This window comes from Portunus trituberculatus, chromosome 21, assembly GCF_017591435.1.
Source record: "Portunus trituberculatus isolate SZX2019 chromosome 21, ASM1759143v1, whole genome shotgun sequence".
Taxonomy (NCBI): domain Eukaryota; kingdom Metazoa; phylum Arthropoda; class Malacostraca; order Decapoda; family Portunidae; genus Portunus; species Portunus trituberculatus.
The window spans coordinates 19,050,968-19,072,232 of record NC_059275.1 but is presented as its reverse complement, the minus strand read 5'-3'; the positions used below and the strand labels follow the sequence as shown (position 1 = coordinate 19,072,232).

Sequence of the window (21,265 nt, the reverse complement as noted above, 5' to 3'; positions counted from 1 at the left end):
GGTCGAGGTCGAGATGTCCCTTGATACACGGGTGAGGTCTGTGAGTCCTCCTATTTCAGGCAGTCTTGAGGACCTTGATGGGGAAAAACTGCATTACAAAGTGTGGGCGGGGACTGCATGATCGCCGTGGTGTGGGAAGCTCGCAGACGGGGCGTGAGCAAGTGTTGTGGTGGATGTTGCTGTTTGTGGCGGTGGCGGTGGCGGCGACGACGACGGTGACGGTGGGCGGGGTTTGTGTTTGTTGTTGGTGGCGGTGACGACAGAGGCGGTTGTGGCGGAGCGGCGGGTGAGGGGGCAGTCCTCGCTCATCCTCAGTGTGGGTGTGGCGTGAGGTCACCAGCGTGGGCGTGCTCCAGTATTGTGCCAGGGCGGGGTTATCCTGTGTGCTGGACTCAAGGGTGAGTGCCAGTGGCTGGAGTGACACGTCAGTGGAGCAGGAGGCAGTGAGGCAGTGGTCACCTCGCTCCCGGCCGCAGGAGTCGTCCCACTGGCCACTGTGCTCAGCCTGGCTCGCTTGCCGCTCAGCACCCGGGCTCAGCGTTGCAGCACCGCCCGGCTTGTGGTGGAGGCTGCGTCCCGCCCTTGCCTGTCCCGGGCCACCTGCCGACACACGCCGCTCATGGTTTATAATGCACAATTTATATAGCGAAAATATACATAATAATTCGGTCGCAAAAAAGAGTTTCAGATCTATATTTGGGTTTGTCAAGAGCAACTCACATGTAAGCCCGGAATGCAGAAGGAGGAGTGTCAGGGAATTGGGCGGGTCTTGGGCGGAGCGTGATTGGCTGGTGGGCGGAGTGAGGCTGAGGCGCCGTGCGTGGCTCCTCCCCGGCCGGCGGTGCGCAGTGCCCAGGGGCGGTGCTCGTGACAGCTCATTCATTTGTGGCGGCGGCCGGCGTGATTGACAGCAGTTGGGGTCCAGTGACAGGCGGACACGCACGCCGCTCCGCTCTCAGTCGCCTCATGTCGATTGACGTGTTGACGCGCGGTGCAGGTACGGCGCGGTGCTAGACGGTGCAGTGCGGTGCGCGGGTGGGCGTGTAGTGACTCTTGCGGCGCGACATTGTGGTGGTGTACCGAGTGAAGCAAGCACAGTACTCTTGGGTGACATGGCTCAGCCTGCCAGGGTAAGTTGTGCCCCGCCGCCCTCCTCCTGCTGAGGCCACTAGTCGGTTTGTGGGCGGCGGCGGCCAGTGTGTGTAGGAGCGTCCAGTCGGTCAGCCAGGCGGCCTCTCCGCCCGCAGTCACCCAGTGTTTCATTGTGATAAAAAGTGATCATGAGGAAAATGCGTGTGTGTGGAGTGTTGTAGTCAGGTGTGTAACGAGGTTCTCCCGCAGTACGACGACGCGCTGGGGCACTACGGCGGCGGCGGCGGCACGAACATGGAGACCGTAGCCAACATGTACAGCGACCCTCACCGCAGCGCGGCGACGGCGGCGGCCCTGCAGCCGTCTCTCATAAACCACATGAACCACGTGGGCGGGGCCGCCCACAATGCAGCCATGTACGCCCATACACAAGCCCCTAACCATGTGGCGGCGAACCACGTGATGGGCTCTATTCCCGACGTGCACAAACGCGACAAAGACCTCATATACGGGTAAGTAGCCCGGCCAGCTGTGGTCAAACCTGTTTGTTGCCTCACTTTCTCCCGCTCTCCTTCATTATTCACCCGCCTCTCACTCTCGGCCGCCTTCCACGCCCAGGCCGTGTGCTGGGCGGCGGGGAGCACTTGTGGGTGAGGCAAGCTGGTTTGTGGGCGGCGGTGAGCAGGTAACCCGTGTGGCGGCTGGCGGCGCTGCTCTCCGCTGCCCGTCACCTGCTCCGCCGCCCGCCAACCCGCTGGCGCCCTCATAGGTGCTGTCCCACGCCCGCACGCCCGAAGGAACTATCTTTCCGCAATGAGGAAGTCAGACGCTGAGTCTTCACGCACGGAGATGTTACAACAAAACCTGTGACAATAAAACAAATACCTCCCCTACCCATGAGCCGCGCCCGGCCCGCCACTACCCCGGGCCGAGGCAGCCAAAGAAGGAATTTATGAATTTATGGAACGTGTCACTATTTTTCCCGTCTTGTTCGCAGCGCCACACCATAAACTAAACTCGGATAATGATAACAATAATAAGGAATCAGTGAAAATCAACGTCATTTATAAGAGTGTCTGTCTTTTTTAACACAAGTCTCGCCTGGCCCTAGATGCCGAGCGAGCCCCGCCGGCCAGTCCCAGTCTGCCTCCCAACGCTCGACCGCCACACAAAATATTTACATTAATATCTAGTGTCACTCGTGGCGGCTTGAGAGGAGACCCTTACACGGCGACCTCTCCAGCACGTGAAGGCCTCGAGGGAGTGAGGAGAAAGAGGAAGGAAGAGGGAGGAGGGGAGCCACTACCACAGCCACAGTCACTTAACAACTTTGTATTTTGTGGAAGTTTATGAAATGTGCGGAGTGGTGAACACGGAGCGACTCTCGGCAAATACTGGATTGCAGTGTTAGAGGGAGGGAAACTTTTCGTAGGGGTACATTAATAAATGAGATGCTGCGCCACACCAACTTTATATAATTGCGAGGGAATCTTGAGTTTTATTAGAGCCTTCATGACCATAAGTGTGTTCTGTAAACCTGAGTGAAATAAAAAATAATATGGGTTTATTTCTCTGTTTATATGCACGTTTGCATTGACTTGTGGTGGCGGCGCTGAACTCCGCTGCCTCATGGTGGTTTTAAAATATTTATGCCTCGCTGTGTTTTTTGAGGACAAAAGATGTGGTGGTGGTGGTGATGGTGGTGGCGATGTTATGGTTGGAGGCGGTGCGGTGTAGTGATGACCATGAATTTTAAAATGTGCAAGTAAAATATTTTAGGGGAGCACAGCACTTAGTAGGAATTCTTATTAATTGTGATGGAGTGTGTGTGTGTGTGTGATGCCAGGAAGCGTGTGATGGAGGGAGAGCACATCCTTGTGGGTGAAGTGTTTTTCTGAGCAAATGACAATAATAGTGAGAGTGGTGGTGTTCCTCAGCCGCGCCACCAGCACCCGGCAGTTAGTGTGTTTATATCTACCGTAACCATCACTTGTCGCGATGCCGGAGACTTATTATAATAATCAGCCTTAGAATAACTGTCATTAAGAATATCACAAGGTTTTTATTTCCATTGTTCTATTGGAGTGATGGTGATGGGAGTCACAGTCAGGGTGTAAATTTGCGGATTAAGCGAAAGGGCTTCTTGAATAAATAAATCCCAGTGAACGCCGGGGAGTGATAAAGCGAGGGAATAAACAAAAGAAGAACGAGGAGCGAAGAAAGTGAATGCACCCAACAATAGATTCTAAAGATTCTTGAACCTCTCTTCTGGGAACGGCTTAATTACGGGGGAAAGAAAGGACGAAGACGAAGGAGGAGAAGCGCCAAGGAATGCACGGAACTGAAATATGACTGAGTCTTATTCATTGACTTACTGAGCATGTCACAATTACCAGCTAGTTTGAGTAATCCTCTTAAGCGCGGCAATACGTGATTATCTACAGGTGAAATATGTATTTATATGTATTTACGCGTATATATGTGTGTATGTGTGTGTGTGTGTGTGTGTGTGTGTGTGTGTGTGTGTGTGTGTGTTGCAAGTCATAGTTGAAATCTGTGATAAGTAGCTGTGTGTGTGTGTTTAATCCTACATCACACTTTCACAATTTGCAACTTCAGCATTTACATTCTCTCTCTCTCTCTCTCTCTCTCTCTCTCTCTCTCTCTCTCTCTCTCTCTCTCTCTCTCTCTCTCTCTCTCTCTCACCAAAATGTACAGTCTCACAGCCCCCATAAAACTCTCTCTACTCCTGTAACACTCCTCTCACTCTCTCCCTCTAAGCTCCAGTTAACAGTTGAATTTCATTGCGGAAGGAAGGAAGGAAGGAAGGGAGGGAGGGAGGGAAAGACTCAAGCTGATTGTGTTACTTTCCTGTGATATCCGCGCTCGAACCTCTCTGTACAAGTTCGTAAAATGCAGACATTTCCGCTGTACATTTTTTTTCTCCCCTACTCTCTTTCCCAGTGTTCCGTGTTGCTGTGAAGTCGCGCGTTGTGTGTCGTTGTGCTTATCTCTTAACGGTGACTGATCCGCGGCTAGTGAAGTTATTATATTTCTTGTCATTCTGGTGGACGTAACTGTGTGTTGTGTGTGAGTGGCGGTGGAGGTTAGTGTGGCTAGCGGTAGTGCATCGGCGTGACTGGCAATACAAGTTATTCTTCCTGGTAATGCTGTGAGAAAAATAAAAGAGAGTATCGGGTAACGCGGATGGGAGGAAGAGGGAAGGATGTGAGGAGAGATGAAAGGAGCAGTACGAGTGTAAGGTCTTGTGGCCGTGTTATCTGGCAGCGTGAAGGAGGTATCGTAGCAAGGCCCTCATATCTCCCTTATCGTTTAGAATACGTGCGGTGGATCGTGTCTTATCCCTGAAAACCCTCCCGCCCTCAGACCTTTTCGGAGGACCTGAGTTAGTGATCTTGCGGCGGGATGACCACCACCAACAGCACAACCTGACGAAGCTATCAGGTCCTCGCCTCACACACACACACACACACACACACACACACACACACACACACACACACACGCTGTTAACGCAGAGTATTACCGGCTTGCGGAGGATCAACTGGAGATCGTCACTGTTTTTGTCGAGTAGATATTCCGTAGGTTTTTTGATTCGTGGCTCCTGTAATCGGCACCAGAGGATTAGGATTGACCGGCGACCAGTAAATCAGGCTGGAGGGATTAGAGGAGGTCCCGCCGCAGTCCCTTGTAGGGCGTCCTAGTGCAGATAATAAGATTACTGGCGATTGCAGTAACCCGGGGATTAGCGGCGCTGACTGGCGAGGCGGCGTCCGGTGATGACTGTCATTGTAAACCCGTTCGTGTAATTTATATGTGTTTTCTTTATATTTATTTGTCAATTTGCTTATCTTAAAAGGGAGGATCTCTTCGTGGCGTTCGAAACTGTCGTGAATAACTAAATTGTGTTTCTCTCTCTCTCTCTCTCTCTCTCTCTCTCTCTCTCTCTCTCTCTCTCTCTCTCTCTCTCTCTCTCTTTTATTTGTAAATTTGGCTTTATATTTGTGTTTGTGTTTGTTGGTGTTGCTTCATGTTTTGGCTGTAGGTGTAAGTTTGCGAGTGTTAATTCGTTGCTTCTCGCCGAGGTAATGACGGCGTTTTGCTGTGTTCAAAAGCCACACACGAGTCTCCACATAATGCTAGCCGATTTTTTACAATATTTTTAATGATAAATAGTTAGTGTTGCGGTGTGATTCTCGCGGTACCAGTGTGTGTTTATGGCTCTTCATACGTTTTACTAACTCCACTCGGCGTATTTTACTCTCTGTTATTTATAGTGAAGATATTGTGTTATTTATTCGTTTGTTCCGGGAATGCCGAGCGATTTGAACAAAATTCATATTGACAATCTTGAAGTGTCGGTAATATTTCATAACCACTAAAAATATGTTTACGAGTTCTCTAATAACATGTTTTTTGTGCTCACTGTTTAGCGGGAAAGCTTTGTGTGTGTGTGTGTGTGTGTGTGTGTGTGTGTGTGTGTGTGTGTGTGTGTTAAGTGGCGTGTTGTAGGGCGCAGGAGTCACCACGCCATCCTGCGCCTGCATGTTTGTCCTCTTTGTCGGCGGCGAAGTTGGTCTTTTGCGGTGGTGTGGACAATGGCGGGCTCGGCGCCGCCAGCACTCGCTCACGACCACCCGCGCTTCCCGCCGCCCCTCTCTACCTGGCCGCCGCCGCCGCCGCCAATTCCAACTCCCGCCGTCACCGCCGCCTCCACCGCACAAAATATTGGCTCAGATATTTCTGTCTAAATTCTTGGAGCGTGTGGGGCGTGGGCGTGTTGTGGCGGGTTGGGTGTGTTGGTGTGGGCGGTTGAACGGAATATGTCGTTATGGCCGCCCGATTTCGCCGTTCAAAGATGTAGTATTATTTCCGCCCGACGATGCTGGTACACACACACACACACGCGCACACACACACACACACACACACACACACACACACACACACACACACACACACACACACTGGGCCATGTCAAAGTCATCGCCGTTTTACAAGAAAACTTTTATTATACATAGTTTCGTGAGGGGAAAATTATCCTTCATTAATTCTTGAAATCACTGGGAAACGAGGGTTCGATTCCAGCCAAGTCTTCTTATTTTAGGACCAGAATTTTGAGTGGAGGAGGAAGAAGAGAAGGTGGAAGTTGAGGAGGGAAAGGAGGCCACAGTTTTCTTGCTACTTTAGTCACAAAGCGGTGGAGGCAAAATGCATCCGGGAAACAGTGCTATTAAGATTGTCTCGACGGAGTGTGGTCCATAAATATATTATTGTCACAGGAGGCGGCGGGTGCGAGGTGGTGCGGGGAACGACAGAGCGAGAAGTGGTAACAGCTGGAGTAGGGGCGTGTAGGGGGAGAAGCAGCTCAGGTATAGGGCGCAGGGAGCGACTGTAAAATACTCTGGTGTAGAAGTGTTTTGGAGTGTAGTGATGTCTGTGTTGCCGCGACCCTCACTGCTGCTCTTTAAGGGGGAGGAGAGTGTGAGAGAGTAAGGAGGGGTGGTGGTGGTGGTGGGAGGAGGAGTAAGGGCAGGGGGGTGGACGTAAAATTTGTGCGGGCATAAATATTTTGTTTTTGTACTCGGTTCGTATATATCCTGCGTGCATGAAAGTATCTCATCGTGGGTAACAGGTCGCCAAAACCTCTCCTCCTACTGTGTATTGTGCTAATTATTCTGCGGGTCAAGAGGGCTGGAGGGCCTGGCGGCGGCGGTGGCGGTGGCGGTGGAGTTGTCGTGGCCGCCGAGGTGGTGGTGGCGGCGGCGGAGGAGGAGGTGGTGGTGGTGGTGGTGGTGGTGGGTCATTCCAGCTTATTTATAGACCGTGATAAATGAATGCTCAAGTGCAATCCCCGGCGTGTTAAAACCATAGATTCCGGGAGGCTCTTGGATTAGCGCTGCGGGACCTCTGTGTAAATATTTTAGGTGGTGGTGTGTGTGTGTGTGTGAGTGTGTGTGTTTATGCGTATATGTGTGGCGTCTGTAATTTACGTTGTGGTGATAGTTGCCTTAAATCTTATTGCTTTACGGGAGGGAGGGAGGAAGGTCTGCGGGAGTCTTCTGAAGTCACCAGGTTCCTGAAGAAGGGCGGGGAGGTGAAGAGAGGCTGAGGCGATGCTGTGCTGGTGAACTGATGAGGATATTGCACCAATGCTCTCTTTCTTGTTATACTCTCATGTTTGGAATAAGGAAGGAAATAAAAAAAGAAATAGGCATAAGGATTGATGCACATTCCCGAGTGGTGAATTTAAGAAAGGAGGGACAGGAATATAGAGTGAGGCACATTAACCCCTTCAGGATGTGTAACGGAGTCAATCCCATCCTGGTTTGTTTAAGTTCGAGGCTTTACGACCAGCAAGTGTGAGGAAGCTTAAAGATGTGTTTTGTTTTTATGAAGCTTGCTATTGCTATTACTCCTGCACAACTGCCGCTACTGTTACTCCTACTGGTGCTACTGGCGGCGTTCCTGCTGCTGGGGGTAGGGAGAGGGAAAGTTGGCAGGCACCAGTGTAATATTCCTGGCCATTAATAAAGTTCCGCTCTGTCTGTGTTACGTCTTACAGTCTCGTTCACCTCCGTCGCCGACCTCGTCAGGTGTTTCCTTGACGCTGATGATTATACCTCCCACTGCGCCTCCTTCCGCCGCTTCTCCCACGCGTCTGTGATTCCCAGGCGCTGCTACTCCTAAGCACTTTTGAATTATGAGGAAGCGACCTTCCTTCTTTTTCTTCTTTTTTTTCTTTTTTTCCTGATGTTGATTTATGATTTATAAGATTTCTGACTGTGTGTGTGTGTGTGTGTGTGTGTGTGACTTCTGTTCTAAAGATGTTTCTGGGTTGTTGTTATTTCTCTCTTGTGTGTGTTTTTTTTTTGTGTTCCCTTTATGTTTCATTTATCTATTGTTCATGTGTCTCATGGTTCTATGTTCCGTATTTATTTCTTGGTTTTGTTATTGATTTCTTGCCTTCAGTTTGATATTTTATACGTGCTCCTGGAATTCTTGTCCCTTGTGTGTCTTTTTCTTTCTTTATTCTCTATTCTTTATGTTCATTTTATTTCTGTGTATTTTTAATATTCCCTGAGTTATCTGTTCTTTACCCACATTACTTCTTTGCGTCCCTGTTCTTTAAGTGGCTTTGTTTCCTGTTCTGTCTTTTGAGTCGTGTTATTGCAGGCAGTGTTGTGAGGAAGGGATAGATAAATGTTATTAATTGGTAGCTGTGATTGGCGGGGAGAGATTATTACTTTGCTGTGATGTGTTATTGCGTGGTGAACGCTGCTGTGGTGCCATGACAGTCAGCGTGAGTGTATTACTGCTTGGATGTCACCCGTGGCTAGTTGTTAGATGAGTCTGTGATTACTGGCAGCTGGTGGACGATTTCCTCTTGCTAGTAAGGTGTTTGAGTTACTGTTGTGTGTATAGTCAACCTCATTTTTATATATCTAGCACACATAAGGTTAAATTACAATAGCTGCTAGGTAATGTCATGGAGGCAGAGATGATTCCTAATAAATAAGCAGGTTTTGTCGGTATTTAAAACCTCATTTTTATCTTTCTAGCAGATATGAGATTAGATCAAAATGCCTGCTAGTTAATATCATGAAACTAGCGATGGTTTCATGGAGATAAGCAAGTTTTATCAGTTTAGCGGTTTTATTTGTCCTTAGCGGTATTAGATTTCAAGGTAAAGGGTTATTTTGAAATGGGCTTTGTGTTAGTGATAGAATAGTGTTAGAGTTGTGGGAGTCACTAGCGAACGTGGAATGTTGTAATAAATAGTTGTAAATTTACTCAATGATTTGACATTAATGTTTGTTTTTCCTGTATAGATTATTTATTCATTTATTTTCTGGTGTATTTCCTATTATTGTTGTTGTTGTGGTGGTGGTGGTGGTGGTGGTGGTGGTGGTGGTGGTTGGTTGTATGGTGTGTCCTCGTGTCTAGATTGAAACGAAAATTTGGTTCTTCCATTTACTTTCTCGTGCGTGTTCATCGTTTTCTGATTTCATTTCTTTCTGTCAGTTTATCATTTCAAGTCGACTTTGCTCATATGTATTATTGTGTTCTCATTTATCTTTCTTATAAAACAATTTTGTTCCATATATCAAGTAAAGTCTCTCTCTCTCTCTCTCTCTCTCTCTCTCTCTCTCTCTCTCTCTCTCTCTCTCTCTCTCTCTCTCTCTCTCTCTCTCTCTCTCTCTCTCTCTCTCTCTCTCCTACCTGCCTTCCCTAAAATTTTCAATCACCCTTGCTATCTACCCTCCCCATTCTATCTCCCCTTTCCCTCCCTCTCTCCCTCCTATCTCCCTTTCCTCCTTTCCCTCCTATCTTCCCTCCCTTCCCTCCCATCTATCTTGTCCCTCTCTTTCCCTTCCCTTCTCGCACACAGAGACCGTAAGTTATTGAAGAATTCTTGCTTAATAAAATTGAGAGAGCGAGAGAAAATGCGATAGGAAAATAAAAAAAGATGTAATATTTGTTTAAGAAGAGGATAGTGACCAGGAAAGAACGAGGGAGAAAAGAGAAAATAGAAGGAAAAGGGTAATAGAGACTCAGGGAATAACTGGTACAATGAAATGCAGGAAGGTGTAATAATAAAGAATGAGAGGCAGAGTTTGATAAAGGTGGGAAGGGAAGAAGATTATTATAAAGTCGTTGAGGAAAGAAGTATTGGAGAAATGTGCTTACGTGGTTATTAGTGTATCGCTGACAGGGAGGGAGAGAAGTTAGCGGTGGTGCAGCAAATGCGTGACTGGTAACGGTGAGGCTAATCAGGAAAACAGGTAAAGATGAAAGTAATAAAGTAGAAGGCTCGTTAAAAGATTACATGTATGACCGTCACTTCAATCACTACTCTTGTTACTATTTCTTGTGCAACCAAAGATTAATAAGTAGAAATTAATTTGGTTCAGGAAAATACAGCAAAGTGAAACCACGAATACCGCAAAGAAAACACAATTATGTAAATAATATAAAGTAACATATGGAAAGATACAGTTTTCATAATAATTTCACACTTATATCCGACCTTTACCTTGAAAAAAAATCATCTTGACGTAAAGAAATATAATAAAACTACTAAAAACTACTTCATAAACATTCACGTAATTAATTCCACCTTTCGTTATCAAATACTTCACTTACTTAGCCGGCAAATATCGCCATCCATTCCTTAACCCTTTCACTACTGAGACACATTTTTTTTTCATCTTGAGTTTTTTTGGTATGATTAGATTATTTTATTTACATTAGGAAGGGTCTATGGAGGTCAAAAGATTAATGGCCGGAATCTTTACTATTTTAATCCCCCACATAAGTTTCTGAAGCTGCTAAAAATCACTAAACTAAATAGTATGCAAAATAAAATATGAAAACCTGTCCTAATACTGAAGGGGTTAAACCATACCGTAAAGGAACTCCAACTTAAAACAAAGAAAACAAAAATGAAAACCACTTCAATAAAAATCTATACAATTTATTTTTCCCCCTGTGTCTGTCTTTCTCTCGTTCGTTTTTTCTGTATCTTTCATTTGGCGAGTCTGAGAACCTCTTAATGCATGAGTCTCTTTACTTGACACCCAGCCATACGTGTCAGGGGGCTCCTCACGTCTCTCTGTCGCTCTGACCTTCACCAGCAGACGGAGAGAACCCCAGCAAGGAGGGACAGGCGCGAGGGAGAGAGAGAGGGTTCTTAAAGATGGTCTGATCCGGGATGGCAAGAGTCTGGTGATCTGAGGGAGAGAGTGAGAGAGTGATGGTACAAGTTGAAGTTTGTAATGAAATGTGATGTGTGTTTGTACTACTACTGCTACTACGTGTGTGTGTGTGTGTGTGTGTGTGTGTGTGGAGCAATGGATGTTGGTTTGTACGAGGAAAGGAAAGGTATTGAAGAGAGAGAGAGAGAGAGAGAGAGAGAGAGAGAGAGAGAGAGAGAGAGATTTATATGAAGAGGTAAAAGAGAAATATTACTTTGAGTCAACGAAGGGAGGAGGAAGAGGAGGAATTAGTACGACAGAGAGAGAGAGAGAGAGAGAGAGAGAGAGAGAGAGAGGACACGGGTAACCTCACTTGAGCGCGGCAAAACAATATAAAAACGATGCTAATGACTTAAAAAGCAGAGCACTTAGCAGAGGCGCAGAGCAGCAGTTCCTCCCGCGTGGTTTTTGTTGTGCTCCTGTGTCCTCTCTCTCTCTCTCTGCTCATTATTCCATTTTCATTCATGTATTATTCCAATTTTTATATTTTTCTGTTCAATCTCTTCTCTCTTATTTTCTCTATTATTTTTTATTCATTTATATTTTTACGATTATTCTTATTATTATTTTTCCTCTTTTCATTTCCAACATCAGTGTCAATTTTTTTCTCTTTATTCATTTAGTTGTCTATTTTTTTTTTCATCATTATTATTATTTCCTGTCTGTTTTAGTTACATTCATGCATCTGAGCAATTCATTTAGTTTTATTTTCTTAACGTATCTATTTTTTTTTTCATATTTTTCTGGTTTAATGCGGCTGTTGGTATTTATTTTTGTTTTCTCTATTTTTTTTATTTGTTTGTTAGTTTCGTGTGTGTCGTGTCTGAGTCTCGCCGCGTTTCGTGTTTCGTTCCCGACCTTCATTATTTTTCCGCGTCTTGCCCTTTGGTTCTTCGTATCGATTACTGGGTTCTTTCTATCCTATACTGCTGGAATCTACGTATTTTTTTTTTAGTTTTTAGGTCACTTCTGTAATATTTCAAACCGTTAACTCTCTCTCTCTCTCTCTCTCTCTCTCTCTCTCTCTCTCTCTCTCTCTCTCTCTCTCTCTCTCTCTCTCTCTCTCTCTCTCTCTCTCTCTCTCTCTCTCTCTCTCTCTCTCTTTCTGAACCCACCCTACAATACAAAAGCCATTGAACAACACCTTTCTCCCCCTTCATCTACCGCCACTCCTCTATCCCTCCCTCCCTTCCCTTTCCTTCCCTCCCTTTCCTTCTTTCCCTCTGCCCGTGTCCCTCCATCCCTCCCCCGTTCTCATCTATCATCCCTCAGCTTTGCTCCATCTCGGCACCACCGCCACCTGAAGCTGCAGTGAGAAAGCAAGTTGAAAAAGCGCCTCATTCGTCCTCCTTGTTTACAGTTGTCATGTGGACGCGGCGATGCTAGGCAGGTTAGGTCAGGTTAGGTTTTGGCGAGTGCGGAGTAGCCCAGCGATGATACGTGGCTGTAGGAGGCGCCGAACGGTGCTTTGGTGTATTATGTGCATGTGTTTATAGTTGTTGTATGGTTGTTAAGTGTTGTTTGGTGTTCCCGGGAGTGGTTAGTGACTGTGCGGTGAGTTATGGTGAGGAGAGATGAGGGTGTGAAGCAATAGAGGATCAGAGCGAGGTGTTTTGAGAGGTGTGGCTCAGTTTATTGTTCCTTCCTTGGCCCTGATCGCCTCTCTCGTGTCCGTCCTGCCGTCCATTAGCTTCAGAGAGAGAGAGAGAGAGAGAGAGAGAGAGAGAGAGACGCGGTCTGTGCTCTGTATGTAAGTTCTCTCAGCTCGACTCACTCTCGATCTGTTGACTCTCATAATAGGTGTGACGGACGCTGGTGTTGTGACGTCACCAATCTGAGCCACAAGACTGTGTTTGCCCTTCGCTCTTCCCGAATGACTTTACTCTCCTCACTTACTTCTCTTGTTCCTACTTCCTCTCCTCCTGTCTCTCCCTCCCTCCCTGTCTCTCTTTTTTTTTTCTCTTTCTCTCTCTTGTTCTTCTTTTTCTCCAATCGTTGTTCTTCTGTGTAGTCTTCAGTTGTGTTGTTTTCCTCTTCGTTTCCTTATTCTTTGTGTTCTGTTTCTTTCTCTCCTTGTTTTCTATTTTTTCGTTGCTCTTATTTTCTGTCATCCTCTTTCCCTTCTCTCTTTCACTTGTGTTTCCTTTCATCAGCCATTTTCTTTCCTTTCCTCTTTGGCCTTTATCATGTTAGTCCTTATTATTTCTCATTCTTTCCCTTTCTTCTCTCCTTCCTTTTCTTCCTCTACTTCATCATCTCTCATTCCCACCTCCTCATCTGCTCATCCTTTTTATTTCATGCTGCTCTTCCTTTACGTCTCCTATTCCCTCTCCTTCCTTCTCTCCTTCCCCGCCTCCTACGGTATCCTCGCCCGAGTCCTTGGCGTGTCACCGGCGGGTTTTTGCCTCCACGTCGCTCCGTCATGACAGGTCGTGAGTTCGCCCGCGTCTCCTCCGACCAAGGACCGAGACCCGACCAACCCCTGACGTTAGGTTAGGCTTGAGGTACGCGGGTGAGGAAGGTCCGGGGATGTGTTCAACTTTTCTTCCTTCTCTTCGTTAGCATTTTTTTGTCCTTTTTTTTTCTTTTCCTTGTGTTAATTTTTTATGGTGTTTCGTGTTGGTGTTTTTTTTATTTTTTTTTATTTTGCTATTTCGTTTGTTTTGCTTGTTCATTTTGTTTTCAATTTTTGATTAGGTGTTAGTTGTTTTCATCTTTTTCTGTGTGTGTGTGTGTGTGTGTGTGTGTGTTCATTTTGAGGTGAAAGCGTGAGTGAGTTACTTTGTGTTGGTGTGACGTCTATTTCTTTTTTTCTCTCTTCTTTCCTTCCATTCTTGATTTTAAGCTTCATATTCACCATTCATCTTTATCAGGTACGCGTTTTGCTGTCCCGTTTCTTCTCCTAAGTTTATCTTCTGTTTAAAGTGTTCACCTCGCTCTCCACTCCTCCCCCTCTTTACTCCTGCTCCTTCTCTTCCTCGCTCCTCTTCCTCGTCCTCTCCACTCCTTCCTCGTGGGTTCGCCTGGCGTGTGTGTGGAGCTGACGTGACTCACCTCGAGGCTCGGGTGTTATTAAGAGGCAGCAGCCGCAATTATGATCATCGCCGGGGAAGAAGACGCCGTGTCCCCGTCCTGCTCTCCGTCCTGCTCCCTCCCTACCAGCCGAGGAGGTGCGGGGTCATTAGACAGGCTGGGGAATGAGGAGGAATGGGAGATTAAAGCCGAACGGGGGGAGAAGCAAGGGCGCGTTTCGGTTCCAGGGGGGAGGGTTGGACAGGTGAAAGTGAGGCGATGCAGGTAAGGTCGCGGAAGGTGCATGTGATGATGATGCCTGCAAACTACCCCAAGCAGGCGAAGAATTAGGAATAAATTTGGAAGCTAAAGGCGATTATCGGTGATTTTGGGGCTAAAATGTGAGTATTCTCCTCTCCTTTACCTTTTGCGAGGGAAGATGGCTGGGCGCGGGCCATGCAGGAGGAGGAAGAGGAAGGGAAGCAAGGAGAGTGGAGGGAAGCAGCAGAGATTGATGTTAAAGAGACCTTAGATGGGCGTGAAACCTTGGAAACCCTTGACTGCCGATTAAGAGATTGGATTACCTCGACGAAGTGATACGGGGGAGGTGGGGAGAGGAGGAAAAGGAGGAGGATGAAGCTGCACCAGGGAAATCTGCTGTGATGGCGGTGTTCTGAGGGCGGCGGTGCTGTGGCCGGCGGGTCCCTGGCTGTGTCCTTCCGCTTGGTTGGTGTGACGGCTGTTAAGGAGTAAATGATACATTGTAGGACATGAGAGGGCGCGGCACGGGCATCCCTGGGTCTCCTTAGCATCGCCATTCATTCCCTCTATTCCGCTCTGCCTCTAAATTGACGTCCACCTCCACGCCGCGCGACACTTACCTAACCCGTGCTCGTGTTTCACTATTCCTACATTCCGCGCGGCTAACAACCATCTGTGATTTCTGTTCCTCTCCTTCTCCCTTCATGTGTGTTGGTTCCTGACCACATGTGCAATATTCTGCTTGCTGTGTTATATGGTGTTGCTGTGTTACATTAGTGTTACTTACCCCCTGAGTGTGCTGTTGTCCTCATGCTGTGTTCCTCCGGCAGGCACCCGCTGTTTCCCCTGCTGGCGCTGATCTTCGAGAAGTGTGAGCTCGCCACATGCACGCCGCGGGAGCCCGGTGTGGCTGGCGGGGACGTCTGCTCCTCCGAATCCTTCAACGAGGACATCGCCGTCTTTTCCAAACAGGTGCGTCAGTGTCCCCCGCGTCGCGCCGTGTCCAAGGGCGGCGGCGGGGGCGTGAGTGAGGTTCCCCGAGGCGTGGCCCTTCACCTCGCTTGCGTTGCAGGTTTTGCGGCGGAATAAGAGTGTCTGGTTCGCCTCCTGATGGAAAAAAAGGAGCGAACGTGTGGATGATCGGAAAGGAGGAAATAGTCTATCCACCAATGATGTCAAGTGGAGTGGCAAATGAATGATGGGCAGCCGCGGAAAAGAGAAGGCTGCGTGAGGCCCGTGTGGTGTTCAGTGAAGGAAATAAAAATGAGATATGGAATCCTGGAGAGTGTGATGGAGATTGTCAGTGATAATAGTGGCGGCGAGTGAGTAGCGGCGGCGGCGGCGGCAGGCGGCGGCATGAACACTTCCATCCAAGGAAAGGGACCTCCATCTCCCCGCCTCCTTCAGAAGCCGCAGCCACCGCCGCCACCGCAGGACAGCACCACCACCACGGTTCAAGAACAGCATCACAATAACAAGATCATCATCAACAACAACAACAACAACGGCCGGTCTGCCCAATGGATAATACCGGACTGATAAGTACCCCGATAACCGGATTAGTTTTACTCTTAAGCGAACGATTTGCTGGCATGTGTATGGGGGAGAGGGAGGGAGGGGGAGTGGCGGGCAAGACTTTGGTGCTCCGCCTACACCAGACTCCTAGAGAGATCGGTGTTGCGGGATAATGAAGGGTTACAAAACACCCGAAGTAAGGAAGTCTTTGCGGTGTGTTTTGTGCATTCTGGTATCAGTTTAATTAGAGCGGCTTGCGTCCTGTGGGTTTGTGAGTCGGTGAGGCCACGTCGTGAGTGTTCAAGTGGTTCAAGTGGCTGGCGGTGTTCTCGGTCTGGCTGCGGGAAACCTTAAACGCGATGATTCCTCGTATAACATTTCCACTGAAGGAGAAGGAGAGAATCTGGCTGTTTTGCTCTGTTACTGGTGTGTGACTGCAGCGACGGGAGGCTCTATTTATTTTCCTGGATGTATGTGTGTGTGTGTGTGTGTGTGTGTCGGTGTACGGTAGGTGAATAGTTATTTTTGTGTCGACGGCGACGGAGCGTGGCGGGCAGTGGGGGTGCTATTACTCTCCCTAGATTATGCCTCTGTTGTTGCTCCCTTCCTCCCTCTCTCCTTCCTCCTCCCTCGCGGCGTCGGGGAGGGAGGAGAGGAAGGAGGCGGTGGCTGTGAGTGTCGTTTCCGGCCGGAGGTAACGGCGATGAGAACTTGAGTGCTGGCGACCGACCTCACTATAAGGTGTGTGTGTATGTGTGTGTGTGTGTGTGTGTGTGTGTGTGTGTGTGTGTGTGTGTGTGTGTGCCTCTCCCTCACCCTCCGCTCCTCCCCGCTGGGTGACAACCGATACACCAAGCCGGGGATTAATCCAATTTGAGGCACGAATAGTCTCACTCCCTTTCGTTCGCGCCCTGGCCAGCCTTTCCCCGTCGCTGCTGCTGCCTCCGTGACGCTGCGTGCTGGAGGCGAGGCGAACTTTGCGGGAAAAGCGACCAAGTTAATGAGTTAAGCGGGTCGTGTCGGGTCAGGTGATAGGTCAGGTCAGCGTGGGTGGGGCCTGGGGTCAAGGCGGGTCGCCGCCAGGAAGGGTGAGGTCAGCTGGGAGGGAATCCTAAGACGTGACTCCCATAGGTCGTTTAGTTGGGAGAGGAGAGTGGATGTCTGTCGGTGAGAGTGGCTGTGTTTTTTGTCGGGGTGGTTGGTGTGGCTGACAGCTGGCTGTGTTGCTGGAGTGTGGTTGGTGTGGCTGTGTTGCTGGAGTGTGGTTGGTGTGGCTGGCTGATGGCTGTGTTGCTGGAGTGTGGTTGGCGTGGCTGGCTGATGGCTGTGTTGCTGGAGTGTGGTTGGTGCTGGCTGTGTTGCTCGGGGATTGACTGTCAGTGTGACTGGGTGGTTGTGTAGCTGGCTGTGGTCGTCATTATGGGTGTGGCCATTGCTAAGGGATCTTGATAAGGTCGACAGGCGTCGTTGTGGGTTTGGGTCTCCGGCAGCTGCTGCGGGTGACGCTAAAGGTTGTGGTCGTGGTGCCACAGTGCGCGGGGCGCGGGGGAAAGGAGGCCAGCGGGGGCGGGGATCAGGAGGCAAGTGGTTCTCATTTGGTAATCAGATATTCATTAGGTCAATATATTTACCCTCTATGTGTAATTCATTCCCTTTCCCCTCTTTTTTATTGATGATTCACGGGATACGCCGGTAGCTAATTCTTCTTGGGGTCACGTGTGCAGCTAATCACCCTCTGCTATACCCGGCGCCCTCCGCCGCCATCACCGCTGCAGTGCCCTGGTGGTGGTGGTGGTGGTGGTAACGTCGCACCACCACGCACACCACACTCATTGCACACTTGCACGCACAAACACCACGCAGGAACCCTGGCTCACGCAACAGTCCCCTGACGCTTGCAAACAGTCAGCTCCGCCATCGAATTAATGTTAGCGAGGCGGTGTTTCCTTCAGAATGGCGGGACTGAGGAAGGAAGGGAGGGAAGGCATGTGTGTGTGTGTGTGTGTGTCGGGAGAAGGAAGGGTAAGGCGGGCGGCGGCGGAGGGAGCGCGAGGGAGAGGGAGGAGAGGTAGAGGTGGTGAAGCAGTGAAGGAGGGAGGTAGTGATGGAGGTGAGGGAGGGAGGAGGGAAGAAGGAGAGGTTACCTGCGACCACCCGAGGCGTCACAGACAGGCTCCGGGGCGACGGTGGGCCTCATCTGCCTTGGGTCTGGCGGCGTGGGGGCAGCGGGAGGGAGGACAGAGCAGACCGGCGCTGCTACACTAACCAAACTAACCAAACCTCCTCATTCAGCAAGCGACTCAAGTACGATACGGCTCATGACGCCCGGCCAGCCTCATCTCAAGGCCGGGGAGACAATAAACCCATGGAAAAATTGCCGTCCAATGCTAAAACTGAAAGAGGAAAGGCAGAAATGAGAGCATGAAGTGAAGTAAAGCCTTCCCGCGTCCCTGTGTGTGTGTGTGTGTGTCACCCTCGCAGTGTTCCCGGGGCGCGGCGTCCACGGAGCCTCGCATAATAAGTTTGGCAGTATTTTTCATCACTCACTTTATTGGAAGATTGAGGGTTCGCGGGGCTTGGCTTATGTCTTTATGTCGGAAGGTATTTATTCCAACCCAAATATAAGCGGTGGTAAATATGCGGACAAAATTAGAGGTCCGTCGTAAATTATCGTCACATGCAGTGTCACCGCCCTCCCCCTCCCTCTCTCTCTCTCTCTCTCTCTCTCCACCACCACCTCCACCTCCTGCTCCTCCTCCTCCCTCCATCAGGTGTGTGACGTCATCATCATGGCGGAAAATGCGGGCCACTTGACAAACACGACGCTAACTGTTTTATTTATTTATATTTTTCTACTCTTTTTCTGTCCTTTTTATCCTCTCCCTAAGCAGAATTTAGTGTCTGCAATGCCGGCGTGAATAGCGAATCGGTGTCCACGGTGGTATTAGCGGTGGAAATAATTGTAACACCACCAGATATGAGAGTTGTGACATAAATTCTCTCTCTCTCTCTCTCTCTCTCTCTGGGTTTTCGTGCACTCGGAATGGATTTTACGCACACATCGGTAGCTTTAGTGTGTTTGGATTACGTACATAGCCAGGGCTGGTTTATACGTACACGGTTTATCTAGCACGGGCGTAAAATACTACACACGCACACACACACACACACACACACACACACACACACACACACACACACACACACACACACACACACACACACATGTTCGTTTATGGAAATAGTTCTTAAATTTTCTCCTACCATGTGTGTGTGTGTGTGTGTGTGTGATATCGATTAAGAGCGAGGCAGTTAGTGATCAATTACACCACTACTTATATACAGTTGACACTTGATGGATGAGTCTCAGCTGCGGCGAGTTTGCACACCAAGAAAATAATTGTTCAGCGAGAGGCGTCTCGATACTCTGCGATGCGCCTCTTGTTGACACGCCGCTGCTCTCTTTACTCGGGAATTGAATGCATTGCTGAACCGCTAACACCACCACTACCACAACCATCACTGCCACCACCACTACCAATAATAATACAGAACACTTTTTTACCTTCATATTCAGCAAAGGAAAATAATTAACTGAGTTAAATATAGTAGAAGAAAAGTGAATTACCTAATAAATAGTAGGAGTAGTAGGAATATATACCAGAGACATGTTGGCATATAAATATCAGCTGGGATATCCCCTTCACTACTAGGGACACATTTTTCCCTTAAGATTTGTGTACGATTGAACCATTTTAAATACATTAGGAAGGGTCTATGGAGGTCAGAAGATTAATATCCACAGTCTTCACTATTTTAATCCCCACGTGTTTCTGAAGCTGTATAAAATCACCAAATAGTAAGCAGAATGAATATGGAAACGCGTCATGGTGCTGAAGGGGTTAATCTGTGTGTAGGAGAGCAGAGCAGGACAGACAGAGCGAGCAGCAGGAGTGGCGGCAAAGGAAGGTTCGTGACTAAGAGAGGCATCCAAAAAATTACTGTTTGATACCCCGGTCTCTTGGGAGGTCCGCCGAAGTGTGTCCCCAAGGGGTGGATGAAGGGAAGTCTCTCTCTCTCTCTCTCTCTCTCTCTCTCTCTCTCTCTCTCTCTCTCTCTCTCTCTCTCTCTCTCTCTCTCTCTCTCTCTCTCTCTCTCTGTAAGAAACTTTAGATAAATTTACGTTACCTATTTATCATGCTCATTTTTCCTCCCTCCCCTCTTCTTTTTTCCTCTCCCTTTTCCCTATCTTTATTCCCTGTTTCCATACACGTCCCTATGTTGAAGTACCTCATCTTACTCTTGTATAAATTCTGGTAGTGAGAGTTTTGTCATTTGAGAATTAATTGAAAACTTTCGGCTGTTTGACCTCCACTCATTACACACCTGACGGGGAATCGATCCTTCGTAATAAATGTCTGATTATACGAGGCGTATTTTGGTGGCGAATTTTAAAAGCTGATTCCTACAATTTTAATGATTCTTTTTGACTCTATTTATTTCTATCTATCCGTCTATCTATTTTATCTATCCTGATATCTGTTTATCTTTCTTTCTTGCCTTGTTTGAGAGAGAGAGAGAGAGAGAGAGAGAGAGAGAGAGAGAGAGAGAGAGAGCATCTTTCTTCCTATATTACCTTCCCGTACCTCCCTTCCTTTTCCCTCCCTCCCTTCCTCCCTTCTCTCCCTCTCACCTTTCTCTCCCTTTCCTTCTCTGTCTCCCTTTCCTCCCTCCTTCTCCAGCTCTTCTGAACGATAACTTGAGGCGTTTTGACTACAATTATTTAAGATAGAGTCAGACTTTTTTTATTTCCCATTTTTGAACTGTACTAAGCGAGGGGACTGAGGCGAAGAGGAAGAGAAGGAGGAGGAGGAGGAGGAGGAGGAAGTAATATTGGAGGAAAATGAGGATGGCAGTTATTGTTTATTTATATTGTGGTTTTATGGATTGATATTTACATTATTTTTTTCCTTGCCATACAATTGCTCTCTCTCTCTCTCTCTCTCTCTCTCTCTCTCTCTCTCTCTCTCTCTCTCTCTCTCTCTCTCTCTCTCTCTCTCTCTCTCTCTCTAACAGCCGGCCCGTACCACTTCTCCTTTTACCAAAATAATAGCAGTTAAAGGCTGACCGTGAAATCTTGGTCGTGTTCCCTTGAAGTCAAGAGAACTGGCCTCCTTCCTTCCTCCTCCTCCTCCTCCTCCTCCTCCTCCTCCTCCTCCTTCTCCTCCTTCTCCTCCTTCTCCTTTTCCTCTTTCTCCACTTCTCTTCTTTTTTGGCTCACCACAGAACTTACATTCCTTTCCTCCTCCTTCCAAGTAGCGTACTGAGGTAATACTTTCATAGTAATAATAATAATAATAATAATAATAATAATAATAATAATGATAATGATAATAATAATAATGAAAGATTCTGCAACACAAGAAACAATATTGCCTGACAGACTCAAATCTTCCTTTTTATTTTATGTTTATCGTGACCTCCCTCCTCCTCCTCCTCCTCCTCCTCCTCTTCCTCCTCCTCTCCCTCCTCCCCACCATCGCCGCCGCCGCCGTCGCGTAAAATGCGACAGTGTAAGACAGTTGGACTTAATTTGACGCGACAGG

At 48.0% G+C, this 21,265-nt stretch overlaps 1 protein-coding gene across 24 annotated transcripts in view; it reads left to right on the top strand.

Moving 5' to 3' along the window:
- LOC123507147 (homeobox protein Meis1-like) overlaps nt 1-21,265 on the top strand; it is a 518,053-nt gene that overhangs the window by 26,914 nt on the left and 469,874 nt on the right. For 23 of the 24 annotated variants that reach the window (XM_045259787.1, XM_045259783.1, XM_045259786.1 and 20 more), the window contains exons 1-3: nt 660-1,130; nt 1,342-1,604; nt 14,975-15,116. In XM_045259787.1, coding sequence (XP_045115722.1) covers nt 1,113-1,130; nt 1,342-1,604; nt 14,975-15,116 — 423 coding nt within the window. In that variant the 5' untranslated portion in view covers nt 660-1,112. Of the gene's footprint in view, nt 1-659; nt 1,131-1,341; nt 1,605-14,974; nt 15,117-21,265 lie in introns of those variants that run through there. The other variant, XM_045259776.1, reaches the window with a different exon arrangement.